General features: G+C 38.1%; 1 protein-coding gene across 1 annotated transcript in view; it reads right to left on the bottom strand.

Annotated features, from left to right (window-relative positions):
- LOC139718759 (MAM and LDL-receptor class A domain-containing protein 1-like) overlaps positions 1 to 18,982 on the bottom strand; it is a 109,342-nt gene that overhangs the window by 80,481 nt on the left and 9,879 nt on the right. Inside the window, exons 10-26 of the mRNA XM_071630223.1 lie at positions 18,452 to 18,595; positions 17,582 to 17,835; positions 16,532 to 16,616; positions 15,693 to 15,839; positions 14,489 to 14,544; positions 13,188 to 13,380; positions 12,626 to 12,766; positions 11,389 to 11,654; positions 8,125 to 8,209; positions 7,367 to 7,537; positions 6,832 to 7,091; positions 6,126 to 6,219; positions 4,951 to 5,082; positions 3,804 to 4,054; positions 2,165 to 2,255; positions 1,409 to 1,546; positions 861 to 983 (exon numbers count right to left, since the gene is read on the bottom strand). Coding sequence (XP_071486324.1) covers positions 861 to 983; positions 1,409 to 1,546; positions 2,165 to 2,255; positions 3,804 to 4,054; positions 4,951 to 5,082; positions 6,126 to 6,219; positions 6,832 to 7,091; positions 7,367 to 7,537; positions 8,125 to 8,209; positions 11,389 to 11,654; positions 12,626 to 12,766; positions 13,188 to 13,380; positions 14,489 to 14,544; positions 15,693 to 15,839; positions 16,532 to 16,616; positions 17,582 to 17,835; positions 18,452 to 18,595 — 2,631 coding nt within the window. The remainder of the gene's footprint in view (positions 1 to 860; positions 984 to 1,408; positions 1,547 to 2,164; positions 2,256 to 3,803; positions 4,055 to 4,950; positions 5,083 to 6,125; positions 6,220 to 6,831; positions 7,092 to 7,366; positions 7,538 to 8,124; positions 8,210 to 11,388; positions 11,655 to 12,625; positions 12,767 to 13,187; positions 13,381 to 14,488; positions 14,545 to 15,692; positions 15,840 to 16,531; positions 16,617 to 17,581; positions 17,836 to 18,451; positions 18,596 to 18,982) is intronic.

Below are 18,982 nucleotides of genomic sequence, written 5' to 3' on the forward strand. Positions count from 1 at the left end.
TCACTGGCTTGGGATGAGTTTTAGAATGCATATTGTGATGTGAAGTGGAAGAATGAATCAAAATTGAAGAGCAATTTCAACAAGTGTGACATGTACAGTTGTAGTATCAGTGGTAAATTGAAGTCTTGAAGACAAGAAGACAAAAATCATATTCACTACAATAATCGATGTGAGTTGATAGAAAGTTTGATGAAATGTCATTATGAGAAGTACAAAGGCAGATCTGTGCCCCGAAATTTGTTGCAAGTGGATGAGTAGTTGCAAAGTAGTTGCAAAACCTTGCAGCGAATCTTAAGATGAGACCAAGTAATGACCTTAGTCCCTTGCATATGACCATGGACAGCACCATAACATGAATAGACATGTACCTTAACTGCACCTTTAACCTAAGTGTGGTCATAATTGGAGTATTGGTTGCAATGTTACTTGAAAATTGAGAATTACGTGGACAAGCTTTAACATTAGCAACAGATAATTGATGGAGGCAGATAATTGTTTGACTGACAGTATATTACTGGTAATCCTCTGGGCCCTGTTTAATAAAGCTGTTCGTAAAGGTACGAACAACTTACAAGCGACTGGTGATCAGTTCTTGTACTGAATCATGGAAATTCTGGTAAGTAAAGCACATCACAACTGATCACCAGTCGTTTGTAAGTTGTTTGTAACTTTACGAACAGCTTTATGAAACACCCCCTTGGTCTCATTTTCATTTTGAGTTGGCAGAAAATGAAATGCCAAGACTTGAGTTGTGATGTACGGTAATGTGTACCTTCATGCTAAGAGTTAATAGCTTCACAACTCAGTACTTGCTGTACTACCCTTAAATGACAGGAAACTGAAAGAAGGGCAAACATCACCTGCACCAAACATGTGGTACCAGAAGGAGAGACAGCCGGTGGGGCGGGCAGGAAAGATTTCAGACTCAAGCCTTGCCTTCTCACCAGTGCTAGCATCAGATGTCTCAATGTAGACATAATGACCTGTGTGATAATAACATTTGGGTAGTGTCAAAACATACAGAACAAATACCAACCAGTCATGTTCAAAATTTGTATTTACATGTATATGAATTTATCTTGAAGCAAAACATTCTACTCAATGGAAAAAGAAGAAAATATCAAGTACCTAACAAATTAAACAAGAATATACAGTGTACTTTGACTTCCCCCTCACCTGACAAAACGCTGAGTCTACTCTATCATAAAATAAGTTGGTTGGAAGTGAAGTATGCATCACTTCTATACAGCATGGAACAAGACCACAGGTAAGAGTGCTCAAAATAATTTTGAAGTTATTCTTCATATAAAGGCATGGTGATAAATGGTACAATAGCTGACAACACTACAATGCAAAGGATATTCTCTTAAATACATCAGAATTTCTGGATTACACAAATTTTGCTCACCTAGGATTGTGCCCAGGGTGTGGTCAAATGGAGGCCCGGTACTATCACTGGGTGTGCCCCCAGAGTGAATCTGCCAATCAAAATCATCACTGTCAACATTGGACCAACCGCAGTGCTGTGTCTCAAAGGTGCAATAACCTGCATATAAAAGAAATCATGACACATACTGTAGTCTCCATTGTAAACATACAGCTGTTACTAAAATATTTGTGTCATATCAAGGAGGTATGATGTACACACTTGAGACCAGCCTAGGCTGTCAAAATTACAATCCGAGACATTTAGATGATGGGAATGACAAAGTTGCTTTATTTTTGTTTTTGTTTTTAAGCAGAGGTACATGTAATATCACAACACCTTTTGGTTTTTCATTTTAGTACCTATTGAATAGTACAGTTTTTAGCAAGGTAGGACATTTACATATAAAATGCTGTTTAGAACAGATACACTTTTGGTTAAAAAATCAACAACTTTAGAACACGCAAACAATGTATAAGGATACATGGTACTTTATACATGGTACTTTATTTACTGACAACTAACAATCTTGCCAACATTTTTGAAACACTACTTCAAGCTCAATATCAAACTGCAAAGGAACTCCATTTTACACTGTACATGTATATTCACTGGAAATCATTCTGCTACAAACAATGTATGACAATACACCACAAATTTGTATCACTTGCAGTCAAATGATCAAAATTTCTCACACTAAAACCAACTCAGACTAAAATTTCTCACACTAAAACTAACCTGGAGGGGGACAAGCTCCAAACTCTAAGTTGATTTCATCCATCGCCATGGCGCTGTTGTATAAGGCTGTCACTGTTCCCTTGAATGCAATCTGGACCAATTAGAAGGCCAGAACCTTTTCATAGTATTTATGCCATAATATCAATATTATGTATTGCGGTTTTCTTCAGAAATTTGTTAAAATATAACTTAAAGGTGCATGGTCCCGGTAGTGTAGAGGGCGCTGTTGATGATACTGCCGATCACCATTGGCATTGATACGAAGATTACCGAAGTTGAGCTGTCATCAAGAGTAAAGTGCGTAGGTGTTGCTAAGTAACGTTGCCTTCGTTGTCTTCTCTGCGCATCACGCAGTCTGTAGTAATGCCAGGGTGCGTGCATACACCGTATATGCTTCTTATTATGACATCACAAAAGAAGTTTGCTGAAGCTGTCATCCCCCTCAGCCAAATCATGAGCCGAACCGTGATCGGACCACTGACTACAGTGAATCAGACTTCTTTGGACTCGGGGAAGTGGGCCAAAGCCTAAGCGCTAAAGAGGAGTCGATAGTGTAGGTCTCTATAGGAAACTTGTGCCGTGCGCCCGCATACGCATTTGACTAAAACACCGCGACCATGCACCTTTAAAGGCCTGAAGAGATTGGGCACTGAGTTATCACTGGCAACGTCTTTTCTTAGCATTCATTAAATCGCTCAAAAAAAGACATAATTATTGAGTTAGTAAGCCCATTCAGGTGTAGCAATGTGCCTCAGTCCTACATAAAGTCCATGGTGACACTAGAGGGATTAGAGGGATTAAGTAATCTATATTCAGTGACAATTAGTTTTTTGACATCTATGCCAATAAGTGAAGAAATTTGTGAACCAAATAGTGAACAATGTATGCTGAGACATACAACCATAGTATGCACAATCAAGAGACTGATCTTGATTGACAAATAAATCATGGGGGCATACAATCATATAATACCCACACACTTGTAACTCTGCTTGCTGAAAGCTGGACAGATTCTCATGTAATCTATGCATAGTCTATAGTAACCTAAATCAAATTTTCTACAAGCTGGCTGAAAGCTGTGCAATCAGAAATACCAATACCTCGGTACTCAGAGTTTCCCTTTCATCAGAACATGTTCCAATAATCTTAGAAAAAAAATGTTGTCTTTCTATATTTTCATGAACATGCTGCTATTTGATTGGGTAAACTGACGTTATAATTGTTACATACAATTATGCTTAGTATAAATGCATGAAAGACATTCAAGTGCAAAACATAAAACTCATCATATTCAGCAAGAGTTGGCCTAATGTGCGAATTTGCTCTTTGTGATATTTGCTTATGCTCTGTACTTAAATCAGTAGATGGGGGTTAACACATTATGTGCCAAGTCATGTTATTGTCCTAATCTACAGAGGGATACACACTCCTTATGAATCAGTCACTCTCAACCTGTTGAGGATGAGTCTGGAGTATACTCGGGCAGGTGTCTATGGGAAATGTGTGTTGTAGCAAAATCAGTCCGACATTAACGTGTTAAATGAAAACACATATCACAATTTTCTTCTTCATCTACACAAAAGAGAATGAATGACAGAAAGAAAAAAAAAAATCACAAACCAGCAAATGTCACCCTTACCTGGATGTTATCCCCTGAGACTGTCCCACTCCCATACCGCCACCCACTCATCGTATTGGTGGGTGTGGTCCACAGGGGGGCGGAGTAGGCCCCCGATCCCAGGGTGTGGAGGGTAATGAAACCAGCACCATCATGGTAGTACCAGAACTGGACACAGTGGCTGAAGGAGGAGAGGTTGTATGCGGGGCTCCGTATGATGGCAAAGTCTCCGTCGGCATGGGGCATTGTGGTGTCGATGTACACAAAGTGACCTGAGTGATACAAGTATAGAGTGCTGAAGTGATGATGTCACAGTCTTCTGTTTGAGCTTGGGTTGGAACCAGGTGCGTGCATAAACATTTGGGCCAGGTGAGTTTGATTAGAACCAGTTTCCATGGCGATAAATGGCTATGATATCACACTTTGGTCCTCTATAGCTGCATTGAAATTACTTTGCTATTAAGTAAGCTTTTTATTTTTCAAAAGTTTTCTTTGTAACTATGTGTATGTCCTTCCTCCTTCATTTACAGAAAAAGTTGCACAAATATTTCAGCTGATCAAATGTTAAGGTACTGTATAAAGTTATTGGTCTCAAATAGAACATCACATTGTCATTTATTACCTACTCTCCATTCACTTCGTTCAGTGCACATCACACAGTAATCTGTGTCAACTCTACTCGGGAGAGAAGACGGTATTTAAAATCACCTTTTAAAAAATGCAAAAAATTGTACCACAAATGATCTTGTGAACATTGAGAATGTTAGGGTGTGATTACAGGAAAAAAGAAATCAATATGCCAGTTTCATGATGACCTTGTAGTTGTGACTAGTTTTATCCTGTTTTGTGCTGTGATGATACAAATCTTGTGAACTTTATCTCAACATAGGTTAACAACATTCGAGTTTATTGCCTGACTTATCACCAATCTATGCAAGAAAACATTTATTCAACTGAGAAAAATGTAAAAATATGATGGTGAAATTACACATTATCACAAGTATTTTGTCAAGAAATTTTAGTGAATTTTATTAAATTTAAAACGATAAGGTATACAGTTGTATTTCAAAGAGAAACCACACAGAAATGTGGGAAAGAATTCAAGTTTACCTCAAAATGACCCCATAATAGTACAATGATATGCCATACTCAATAACAGTCATCTCACCTGATGCCGTTCCAGTGCTTTTGTCTGTGGGCACCACAGGGTACGTGGCCCCACTGCCACGGCTCCAATCTAGGTCATCCACACTAGTCTCCTGTGTCCAGCCACACAAGTCATGCTCAAAACTGCATTGCTCTGTGGATGTTATCCAACAATCAACATATAAACAAAATTGTTATGATGTGCTGAAATAATAATGGTACGTTAGACTAACATTAGATTGTATGGTACACATTGATGGACTTTTGTTCAAGAAAAAGTGACAAATTGACCGGTTCTTTTACATTTTTTTAGTATTAAGCAGAACCTTCTTGGAGTACTGGTATACTACTTGCGCAACATTCCTGGCATGAGTTGATTTATTATTGTCTGTATATGCACCTTAAAATATTCAAATAAGCCACTTGTTACAGTATAGTGGAGACATCATATTCCCTCACACAAGAACGGCATTGATATATCCAACCTATTTGTTATGGCTCTCAATGTGATGATAATGTTCCCTTGACAGCTAGCAAATGAAGCCTTTAGTTATTCATTACTGATGCTAATAAGAAAGCACTGGGGAATATCTGACTTTTAGCTGGCTAGGTAAAAAAACAGTGCAAATCTGATTAAGTACATGTACTGTATGGGCTTTCAATACAGATGAGGTCTTGTGGTCGTGTCTTAGCATTTAAAGCAGAAACAGAAATGATAGAGCTGGTCTAGCCGCCTTCTCATCTATGACTACAGAGGGCTGTTTCACAACAAATACATAATTGGGTTGATTTTCAAAGTTACGATCAACTCAAATTCCGGTATCCTGTGCGTGTCTTCATAGGTATTCTCACTCCCTAATGAAAATCAAAATTTGGGGGACTCTTTCATTTAGCCATCTATACAAAACATATTAGGGAAATAACAATCAGAAATGGATTCTGAAAGGCTGATAAAACTGTACAGGGAAACCAATGGCATACCATAATTTTAAGTTGATCTTTACTTTTAAGATCGCCTTTAATTCTTTGTGAAACACAACTACATGTAAGATCTCTGTCACCAGGCATTATACATGTAGTCACCTATCACCAAGATTGAGTGAGCATGCATAACAATCTTGAGATTGGTACAGTGAGATACACAAGCAGTCAAGTATTGCTGAAGGAGAGCAGAACGCAGCTATCACCAAAACTCACTTTGCTCTGGACAGATTGAAGATGAATCGAAGTAGATGTCATCCAACGCGATGTCACTAGTGAAATCTGAACCCCGCACTGCCTCAAATATAAGCTGGATTTTTTTACACAATTTGATAGAAAAAAAAAACAGATGGAATGAAAGTTTCCATATTATAATAAGTGCATAACTTCATAAGTAAAACCATAATGTTATGACATGTTACACTACGTCACTAAAAAATAAACCTTTGCTCTGTTACACATGTGTACCAAAAAGTAGTAATCTATTTGGTTTTATTATAATTGTTGGCCTAGGTCCTCTATCCCTTTCTTACAAACAAGCCTGCACGAATACACAGAAAACACATTTCACTGCATACCACAATGTTCCTGTTAATGAAGTCTGCAAAAGACTAACACAATCAGATAGCTAGTCATTTCATTTCATTCTTATAACACCAACATGCTGTATTCATAGCATCACAAATCTTTTTATCTCTGTGTTTTGAGCACCAATTTGCACAGAAAATCCCACAGCAATCTACACACTGCCCAAAATCCCTGACACAGAGGTGTTTAAGAACTTTGTATCAAGTTTAATGACCAATACTCATTGCAGAATATTTTTTTGTAATGGAAATGATACAGCTGTATTGTATAAGCAGATGATGGCAACCACCATCCAAACAGCACATTTTCTCTGTTTCTATGGAAACAAACAAACCTCATAATCCTGGCCGTAGGCAAAGTCCACCTGTTGGTAGATCCAGGAGTTTGTCAGCGTTCCATCCTGTTGCCATACCAACGTGGTACTCCCGTCAAACAAGCTGTGTCTATACAGGTTCAGCTTGCCCATGGTGGCACCGTACATGTGTATCCAGAACTGGAGGCAAGCACCGGCTGGGGTTGCAGGAATCTGGAGCGATCTGATGCGAGCGGCGTCACCGAGTGTGCCGGTAGATGTTTCCAGGTAGATGTAGAACCCTGGAGACACAAAAAACAAAGTTACTTATGTGGCATATTCAAAATTTGAAGAGTATGCAAACAATGAAGATTTTTTTTTAATTCGTATCTCAAAAGGCAATATTTCCAAAGTTGGAGAGGTTTTCATATTCTCTTGCATTCTCTATCCCAACGACCCCAACAATCTGTAGCAATGCTTTCAGAAGTGGGTCAGCAAGATAACGTGGATGGACAATTCCCCTATCCTTGTCTCAATCACAAAGCTACTTGTATGCACCCTTTCATCACATTTGTACCTATGCCACTGGTGTGGTCACCCGTCGGTCCAGTGGTGGTGGACGATGTGGCACCATTCTGCCGAGTCCAGTCCAATTCATCATCGCTCATCTGTATCCAGCCACACAGGGACATCTCAAAGTCACAAGTGACCGTTGCTTGGAGGGCGGGGTCAGCGTTGCTAGGGGAAACTGCGCAGAAGAGGAAATTATCACTAGAGACATTAAGTTTGTTGCAATAACAAAGCACAGTACCAAGCAAATACAATTTATAGGAGTGTTTACGATATTGCTATATTGCTGAACGTAATAACTAAAATCTAAATGAAGGACTGAATGTACATGTAAATATCATCAAACCACATGTGTATGTGAGTTGTTTCACTAAAATACATATATGGCTTTTGATTCATACAAGTTTCCCATCTTCTTACTTTGGGGCTGCATTACTGTATATCCACACTGCACACTGTGCTTACAAGCTTTAATTCCATCTGTCTTATAGAATCAAACATTACAAATGACTTTTACATAGGATTGTTCCAGTAAGAATTAACAGTCCTCATAAATCACAGAAAATAAAGGGATGTTATGTGCAGACGAAGTAAAAGAAACCTTTTTTTTGTACTCTTCAAGGCACCTGGAATTGAATAATTTACTGGGTGACAACTACACAATAAAGAGAATGTAGCTTGATAGAGGTTCATCTACTTAATGTGGCTCACATTTTGTAGATGACTCTAATTTAATTCATACACTATTATATTACATCAACTTACTTGGGCAGACCTGGTCCAGAACTAAGATGTCGTCAATAGCTATGTCTCCATAGTAACTGGTCACTGTTGTACCCTCTACTTTGATCTACATGTCAAAGAAACAACAACAAATTCTAGAAACCAGTATTCCAATTAGTGTGGAGCTATGAAGTTTACCTGTTTTGCATTACTCTGCATACATGTGCAGTTTGTCACGAAATACACATAGGCTGACAGCTGTATCAATTTTCTTCTTTTTTTTGATGTGTGAGAAAAACAGAAATCATATGATAAATAGTAAAGCCAGTGCATCGTTATGGGTCCAATGCTTGATGGTATGCTCTGCCATTTATTAGAACTGCCTTTGTCAGCGTGAATGTAAATGCTAAATGACACCAAAATATTATAGGTGACATACTCATGGAATGGCTCTTGAAAGTCTGAGGAAGATGAAATGCAATGATCATCAAGTGGATCACAGACTAGCCTAAACATCGTCAGCAGGCATCGATAAACAGTGGCTCGTCTATTGTTTGACATTACATACATATTGTAGAAGCAGTCCATTTACAAGTACTGTATAAGCTGTTAGTTTTGTGAGGGTTTAATTTTTGCAAATTTCGCGAAAAACAGTTGGATGGCGAATTCAACAACACGTGAAGATGTCTCCATGCAATGTGTTAATAGAGCATTTACGTAAACGTCGGCGTCGACTCGCGAACACAACATCATGCAAAAATGCCTATGACCTCGTTATCCGCGAAAATATCTGTACGCGAAAATAACAGTATATACAGTGTACTGGCATATAAACATATGCCAGTACACATATTCATAAAAATCTTTATGTTTATATATCAGTATACCAACATATAAATACTGTTTGATAATGACGAAAGTATGCGCTTGAATAATATTCTATATGACTATACAAAAGGTATGCTAATTTGGATAAACTAGTGACGTACACGGTATGTCAGTAAATATGGGTGACATTCAATCTTACTGCATTTATCAAAATGAAAATTAATTGCACAGAAATAGAGAAAGGAAAGACATGAATGCCATTAAAAATGTATATATAAACTGAGAAAAAGATAATTTCAAAATACTATCTACATGTCTGTGACTTCATGTTCTAGGAAACATGTGTACAATGATAAGACAGTCGAATGTCATAAAATTCTGGTTATGATTTACATTCGCACACACTGTCTACATGCACACTCTAACTGTGGATAAAGAGGAAGAGAATCGATTCCCTCAAGATATGCATGAATATGGTTGGAATATGATTTGTCTGAATTCATGTAAACAGTGATAATTTTTTCCAATGACTGATATGAAGTGACCCCTTACCACCACCATGTTAGAGAAGGGAGTTGGTGAAGGCTGTAAACAACAAAGACAGTATACAACAATTTTTTTTTCCACTGAATACATACACAATATAAGACAGAGTGTTAAGACAGTAAATACAAATTTGGGTTGATTTGGCCAGCGATCATTGAGATCTACTACCTCTTCACTTTAAGCATCTGTAAAAATGCTAAAGTAGAAATACTTTGAATTCTTTCTTTTGAAAAAAAAAGAAGAGGAACTCATGTCATTGAATCACAGTATTTTATTCTCACATTCAAATAAATTAGGGATTTTCTTTTTTATTAAACTTGTCTCTTGTCTAGTCAAAGTAGTAGCCCTTGATAAGAATTGCCAAAAAAAAAAAGGACTACAAAAGCACTGAAAGAACGCACATCTCCACCAAGCATATGTGACCGTGCACCTCAAAACGAACAAAAAGTCGCACACACTGATTTTGCGTGAGGACTGAAAATAAGTGAAATGGTTCAACCTAGTAGAACTTGACTTTTTCATATTTTCTGAAAGAGCGGGTCTTCTTTTACATTGTGCTAAAATTTGGTATCATAAAACGGGCAGGAAAGTGTGTTTTTTTAGCAGTTTATCTCGAACATTTTTGTTAGAATATTGTGATTAGGTGTGTCTTTAGAATCCCTTTTTCATTTCTGAAAAACCTTGTCCACACTCTTCACTTTCAACTCTAATAACTTTTGAAAGGATAGTGCTACTGCTTTGAAAGTTGGCGTTAATTATGGACAGAATGTGTTAATGAGGCATGCTTAATTTTAGTTTAATTTGATAATCCCTTCATTGTTGTTACTCTAGTGGTTTACTTCTTGTTTTTTTGTCCCATTCATCGCACAGCCAGCACGGTTTTGTAAAGATTAAGCGCTTGAATAGACACTGTACTTCAGAGCCTCTTTTCTTAGTTCACACTTTTCCTGGGTTTGTGCTTTGTTTCCAATATTTAGATACACAGGTTAGGAGAGTCCATTTGATTTGAGTTATACATCATTTTAAAGCTTAAAGTCTGCTCTTCTAGAATATGGTCTTAACTAAAAATTCATGTCTTGCAACTTTTTGTTTGTTTTGAGGTGCAGGGTCACATATGCTGAAAATAGCACAATGACAAAGTATAAACAATTCCTGAATGTAGACAGTTATCTGGATGACTACCAAAATTTACTGTATTTTGACTCATTACAAACATTTCCTGAAATTTTGTCCAAATCTGTTCATTTCAGTTAGTTTGCATTCAAAAAACATACAAACAAACAAATCAAAGCCGGCAAAAACAAAACCTCCTTTGTGCTCGTGACTACTGACACAGACTACACTTGACTGGATCTTGTGGTCCAGAAGTCTACACACTGAATCTTTAATGAGTAGCTTGCAGGTTCAAGATCTACACCATGTACCACAGTGTACTCCACAGCATCTTAAAATCCACAATGCTTCTCAACAGGGCAGTGAGGTGGGATTTTTTAATAGCAGGTACACGTACATGTATGTGTCACTGACCCATTCAGGACAAGCTGATTTTACTGTAACATGCATTTCCAATAGACACCCACATATACTCAGGTCTAGACTTCAACATGCTATGTAGCAGCTTGGCTGGGACGCCCCCCCCCCCCCCCCACACACACACAGGGATAGGTTTGTATCGGTTTGATTGATTCCAGCACCAAGGTAATAATATACTGCAACATGCTATTAGCAGCCTTTCATGGTGGAAAACTCTACATAAAAAACCACGCCAACAACAAAGGACAATACATTTCTCAATGCCCCTGCTGTACATGGAATGGTCTGCTTCGTGGAAGAAGGCCATTAATGTCAATGAAGGAGCATGCAATAATGGCCTTGTTGCAGACAATCTGCATAAAAGTCACAACATCCAAGGAGGGTGGAGTCACATCTTACCGTCATACCGTCTCCATCCATAACCATGAACCTGCCTTCCATCCACAGGTTCTGATCGGTCGTCTGTTGCCCCGACAACCGCCACTTGTACTCCTCCGAGCCGGAGATGGTGTCGATCACGTAGAAGTTGAGCTCGCCGACGGTGGAGCCGTACATGTGGTACCAGAAGGAGACACAGGAGCCGGTTCCTGAGGGGAAGATGGTGCTGAGGAGGTGGGCCTTGGAGTTGATTCCCACTGAGCTGGACTCAATGTACATGTAGAAACCTGGAGGGAGAGTAAGAATTACACAGAAACAATACACTTAGAGGCTCTGTGAGAAGCTAAATAATACTACTGTGTTTTGAAGGTAGTATCAAAGGAGTGTTGCACCAAAGACAACATCCTTGGAAAAAGTCTCGAATGTTACACATAAAAAAAAATTTAAAAAAATGAATAAGATGAATGACAATTAACAAAAGCTTATAATCAATTTATACTAATTATAGGCCTATTGGTTTATCACATCCAACTGGACTCCATGGAAGACCAGCTTAGCATAGCTAAATATGGGCTATCCAGCCATCTTCTCAGATGGAAAATGAACAAACAAACAATTATCATAAAACACACCATCTTCTTTCCTCTCCTGGTATCAGCACATATCAAACACAGCCAGGTGGGCCACAGAGAAGGGATTGAATATGATATCATCATTCATTATGTACACTAAGGCAGATAATGTCTCTAACCAACTTAGAATGATGAATTCCAATTCAAACAACAAACGACAACCAGAGATCACAAGTAAATATTGATAGGAGCAATGTGGCAAATTCAAAAGTAGAGAGGTCGGGGGGGGGGGGGGGGGGGGCACAGAAAGGGGATTGCTGATGGAACAGTAGGGAGCTTTAGATTTGCGCGACAAGGACGTTCAGAGAGAAAAACACCTGGTCTGAGCATGCACAGAATTGCGTATCAGACGCGATCTATTCATAGCTCACGTGCCTGAGTTTTCACTACGTTCTGGGCTATTTTTACGTCTGCTCAGTTCATGACGTAGAGAGCTACTTGATGCATCGATCATATGGGGGTGCCATTTTATTTTTTATACATTGCTTCTCAGCGTAATCTAAAGCTACTTTTCAGCACGATGCAGGGAAGAGGAGAACGTCTAGGTCAAGCGTCGTCTCAAAACATCCGTGCAGCAGATCTAAAGCTCTCTAATATAAGGATTCTGGGGAAAGAAGGGGACCAACCAAGACTGGTGCCAAGGGTGTGGTCAGCCAGAGGACCGGTCCCAGTGGAAGGGGTGCCCCCACTCTGCCGGATCCAGTCAAAGTTGTCTCCATACGGTGTGTTTCTCCACAAACACATGTCTCGCTCAAAGTCACAGGAAACTGGAGGACAGAAATGACACCAATCAGTTGGGGTGGACATTATGGTTCTGGGTTAACTTTAAGGAAAACTTTTACTAAATCTAAATGAAGATAATTTGTAATTATTTGGGTTGACACCACGATCTGACTTTAAAATGGAGCAAATTACTGTAAGAGTACAACTGTAGATATTTCACATGAGCAGTTTTTCGTGCTCTGTCAAGTAAAGATGGATTTCGCATGCTTTAAATTTCACAAAATCAAGAAATTACATAGCAGTACATATATGTAACAAGCAAAAATATCACTGTGCTATCATTTTTGCACTAGTTTCTGGTTGTACAAAATGCGCAAAAACTTCCAAACCATGAAAACTTTCATATCGACAGTAGAGGTTTTTCTTCTATGATAACTGATAAGACAGATAATAATATCAATCTACCTGAGTCATCACAGACACCATCTCGGTAGTCAATCTCATCGACAGCAATGTCACCCAGCTCTCCCTGTCCGACAACGGCCTCAAAGACCAAATGGTACGGAAGGGAAGAGGTGATAGTCACCTGCTGTCCATACCAGGCGTTACCAAGGTTACCAGAAACTGACCAAAGGGGCGTACTTAAGTCCGACTGCAGCTGTAGAATAAAGAGAGACACAAATATATAGTAAATTTGTTTTCCCTACTCCAGCATTAACTATTTTGCATGAAAATATCAACTCTTTCCTTATGGTTTGGTAATATAAACAAGTGTTAAACGTCTTAAGACCTGATATATATTTTCAGTTTGGTACAGCCATTGTACATGTAGTAAACTTGAAATAAAGAACATGACTGAGATGGGGATATCAACATTATTAGACACATAGTATGTTCCTTGACATTTGATACAAGAGAAGCTAACTTTAAAGACAGAAAGACTTCCAACTGAGGTAAAGTTTGGTCAGGACCATCCATGGGAGGAAAAAGGTGAAATGCTGTAATACGCTCTGTTAAAAAATAAATCTCAAGTTCTTCGTGTCCTGACATCCTCAACAAAGGGTTCATTGCTGTTTCTTACTTTACAGCAAGCATTAAAGAGATTATCCATCGAAAATGATATCTAAGTTGAGCATTCAGTTTGGCATTCATCATAATACCATAAAGACAACTGTTATTAATGTTTTTTCTTTGATTAACAAGGAAAAAATATATACAGATAAATTACTTGTATCCACTCTAAGAATGAGAAATGTTTGCAACTGCGATGACACAGACCGGATATGACATTTATAAGGTGTGGGACATCTGCACACATACAGGTGTACATATTGATGACACAATAGGGCACTCCATATGCAACTTGTTTCATAACAAATGTTCTTAGCTGGAAGATAATTTTTGTTATTAAACCATGTGATTGCTCTCTCTCCAAGAAGCTAGGTAAAGGTTTATTATAACCTTTAATGTCTCCTCATGTGCAGAAAAGCATTAAGAAGGGCTGCACAATAACCCATTTTACTGGCCTGAGATTGTTGGACCAGTGCCAGTGTTAAATGCTGTATTAAGGCACTATGTTTCAAATGTTAATGATTAAAAAAATAATGAAATACCAGTATAAAATACATATGTAAAATAAAAAGGGAACACATTTGTGCTTCTTTTCTTACCTTGAAAGAGAGAGTACCTATGTCAGCCCCGTTCATATTGTAATAAAACTTCCAGCATGTGATCCCTGAAGTTTCCGGTGTAAACGTAGGTCCTACCAGTCTGGCTGTATCACCCATTGTCTGGTTTGTGGCATCAATGTACATGTATTTCCCTGTGTCAAAGTGAATCAGGAAAAGGAGGGAAAAATGATGAAAATTCTCCCAGACTACTGAGGCTATGTACACATGATAAGCCCATTCCCATGGCTCTGACAATGCCATTGCTGAAGTGAATCAGAAATTCTATGAACCTATGGCACCCCCCCCCCCCCTCCCCATGACTATCTGTAGACATTGTATTACATCAAGGAGAGGTATGGGAAGTCTTTCGCAAGTCTTTCATGAATTCCATAGGTAGTTTAAATCTATTTCATGAATTATGCAAATTTAGACTGCATAAACACGCATGACACATCATTTATGCCAACAGACATCCAACAATGAACACGCGCTGACACACACACATGGGGAAATTATGACTATTTTAAATTTCTTTTTCAGTCCATGGATTTCAACTTAAAGCATGGATTTGATTTAAACTACTACGCTTGTGATTTTGATTTCAACTTAAAACATGGATTTGATTTAAACTATGCTTGTGATTTTGATCAACTTAAAACGTGGATTTGATTCAAACTACGCTTGTGATTTTGATCAACTTAAAACATGGATTTGATTCAAACTACGCTTGTGATTTTGATCAACTTAAAACATGGATTTGATTCAAACTACGCTTGTGATTTTGATTTCAACTTAAAACATGGATTTGATTTAAACTACGCTTGTGATTTTGATTTCAACTTAAAACATGGATTTGATTTAAACTACGCTTGTGATTTTGATTTCAACTTAAAACATGGATTTGATTTAAACTACGCTTGTGATTTTGATCAACTTAAAACATGGATTTGATTCAAACTACGCTTGTAATTTTGATTTCAACTTAAAACATGGATTTGATTTAAACTATGCTTGTGATTTTGATTTCAACTGAAAACATGGATTTGATTCAAACTACGCTTGTGATTTTGATCAACTTAAAACATGGATTTGATTCAAACTACGCTTGTGATTTTGATTTCAACTTAAAACATGGATTTGATTCAAACTACGCTTGTGATTTTGATTTCAACTTAAAACATGGATTTGATTCAAACTACGCTTGTGATTTTGATCAACTTAAAACATGGATTTGATTTAAACTACGCTTGTGATTTTGGGTCAGACAGCATGAAAAGACCGAACTCAACAAGAATCTCACCATAGATGGAGCCATAGGTAGCATCAACATCAGGTCCAGTCCCAATGGTATCTGTGCTACCCTCACCCCACAACCAGTCAAAGTCATCGCTATCATCCTGGGTGTAGCCGCATCGGTCTGGGGCCTGGAAGTCACACTCATGGGCAGCTAAAATCAACAAGACATTTCCACATTATATTCACATCTTCCTTGTTTGTTTGCTTTGCTCTTTCCTGATCACTGTTCTTTGTCAATGAGTAATCCTTCAGCACCAACAGCACGCTTTTTTTTTTCCAAAATGTTTTGAAGAGAGATACTAATACAAAATAATCATCATTTTCTTGTGCACTTTTCATAACTCCCTGTGTGCAAATTTGTCAAATCATAGCAGGTCTGACTAATGATTTATTGATCACATTGTTTTCAGTTCATGATCGATCAATTCAGCATCACTGTTAAATAGTGCTTGTTAATTTGGGGAATTTGTGAAAACATGACCATAATCAATGTCTTTTTTAAAGTTTACTGAAAGATACCAAGCATACAGTAATTTACTAGAAGCTTGTGAAGACTTTACAAGAGGAGATGACGCACTCATTTGTTGTAGCTGAGTATACTTTATAAAATCAGGAGTAAGTGTTGGGTGAATGTGTACCTCGGACGCATGTGCATGTAAAACAGCTACATCTGCATTTTGCCCACATTTCAGTAAAAGACTGCAGTCTAATAAAGAACCTTTTGAGATCATTTTTTGACAAGCTACGCCAACATTGCCTTCCTGCGGAAAGCACAAGGCAGAGCTCTATTTGATTAGGTATTATACACTGACATGATGTGGAAAGAAAAATTTTAAAGGTCACCTTGACATTGTCCTTCATAGAGGTCAAGGTCATCCAAGGCAATGTCCCCTGTGAAGGAGGAGCCTCTGACTGCTTCATAGATGACCTTTGGGGGAGAAAGAATGGATCAAGCTACCACAGACTCATGAAAGCTCCCTACAAGAGCTTTGCATACATGGGACTATGATGCAAAATGAAAAACTGCATCCACGAAACGGTAACTCATTAAGGCATAAAACATACTTTTTATTCCAAAAACATATCTTTTCTTCTTCGTCGTCGTCGTCGTCGTCTTCTTCTTCTTCTTCTTCTTAATCTTTTTGCTATTGGTTGAAGAAAATCGAGACACACTATCATATGATACAAATATGCTAGTTGACAGCTTGTCTATAAACTATATTGGATTCAGTATCCACTGATTCTGTGAATCAATCTTCTCGCCCACTAGACTCCAAGGCACTTCAAAACCTTGCGACCAAAACGACACTGTCCATATTTTGTACCCTGAATGAAACACAAGTTAGCATGAATAAGCAACTAATTCAATTACAATTGTACATCTTCTACACCATATGTCATTTTCTGTGATTTTTAATGAAAGTGGGCTTGTTATATATTCTGCTTTACCTAAAAAGACACATTAATGTTGCAAATCAGCATGTGGCTGATTCAAAGATTAAGTTATCCTTTCAATCATCATGTCTTATGTTTGTTTGTTTGTTTGTTTTGTTTCACTTTTTATCTTAGAATTTTCTTCTTCTCTACATTATGTTTGTTTGTTTGTTTTGTTTCACTTTTCATCTAAGAATTAGATGGCTGGATAGCCCATCTTCAGCTGCATTAGCTGGTCTTCCACGGGGTCCAAATCAATATAAGGTGGAACTACTTCATCCGGTTAAACACCCTGCCTTTTGCGATGAATAAATGAATCAAGATCTAATACATGCATGAGTTGTGACTTTCTCACAAACAGAACCTCAAATGTCCTATATAACCCGAGGGACTTGAGATTTGAGAACAAAAAGGAGTTACTGATATGCATATTTTCTGGACATGAGCTATGTACTGTACCTCGAATGAGTAAATGTCCACAATCTGTATGGACCCCCTGGTCCAGCTGTTGCCAAGGGAACCAGACCGTGTCCACACTGGGAGTCCAGTTGATGATTGGTTGTTTTGAATGTAAACATTGAGGGTTCCTATGGTGGCACCATACATATGGTACCAAAACTCCACACAGTAGGATCCGGGCGGGGCTATGGGGCTGATCAGTCCAATGGTATCCCCTGCCACACCCACGCTGGATTCAAGGTAAATGTAACTCCCTATGGTGTTAGTAGGTGAAAAAAAGATTCATTGTCAACAATTTTGATTTTGTTTGTAGGTCATCTTCTAGTACAAAGCATATTCTAGTCAGAGGCGAATGTAGAGAGTAAATGATCAAATTGAATGAGGACACATCTACTATTGAACTCTTTTATTACCATCACCAATAGATGGCATACTGAGCTAGTGGAGCCAAGTGGCTTAAACCATTTTACTGGTAAGATGATTCTCCTCAAGAAGACACCCATGAGACACATGATACTGAATACTGCACATTAACCTGAAATTTTTGCAGAGGTTTGATTTTTTGCAAATTTCACGCATCGCCTCTAAACTATAAAAATAACAGCATGCAGATATACATAAAAACGTGCAAAAAACACATTAGTACAGTACTTCAATTACAGAACGCTCTACATGTTCATGTTCAAGGACTCAACAAGTAAAAACATTCAGTGCTAGTACTGTCACTGGTTACTCATTCTTATTTATTTTGTGAAAGGTGAAGTCACTAAACTCTTGCAGCTGCAAAGATTAGCAATGCATACAAATGTTCAACAAGCAGCACTTTGTGAAAATTTCAGTTGATACAGTACATGAGGGACTTTGTCTCACCCAGGCCTGTTGTGTGGTCTGAAGACGGCCCTGTCTCTATCGACGGAGTCGTTCCCGTTCCAAGCATCCAGTAATCAGAATCATCTGTGGCTTGTCGGTAGCCACACAGACCATCCTCAAAGTCACATGACCATGGGTTTGGAACTATCAGGTGATGGATGGACAGAGGAGAAATTGCAAACAGAACAAGAAAAAAAAAAGAATGAATATCACAGTTCCTACACTAATGAAATACAATGAGCACTGAACACTACATGTACGTATCTTGGTGTACAGTACAGCATATAATACCACATCATGTTCAAGGATGGAATACTATCAGGATGAAAATATTGTTATATTATTATCAGGATGGAAATATCATTTCATTATATCATTAAGAAAAATAATCATAAAGTTTTATGTTTTTGACAAATAAACACAAGTTGGAGAAGGTAATGATGTTACCTCACAATTCTCCCATTGGTTTGTACACAAAAATATCAAATTTGAGTTCTTAGTCATTATCAAAGCTACATCAACTTCTCTCTC

This window comes from Diadema antillarum, unplaced genomic scaffold, assembly GCF_040938485.1.
Source record: "Diadema antillarum isolate AM-2024a unplaced genomic scaffold, OU_Dant_1.0 scf00000099, whole genome shotgun sequence".
NCBI lineage: Eukaryota > Metazoa > Echinodermata > Echinoidea > Diadematoida > Diadematidae > Diadema > Diadema antillarum.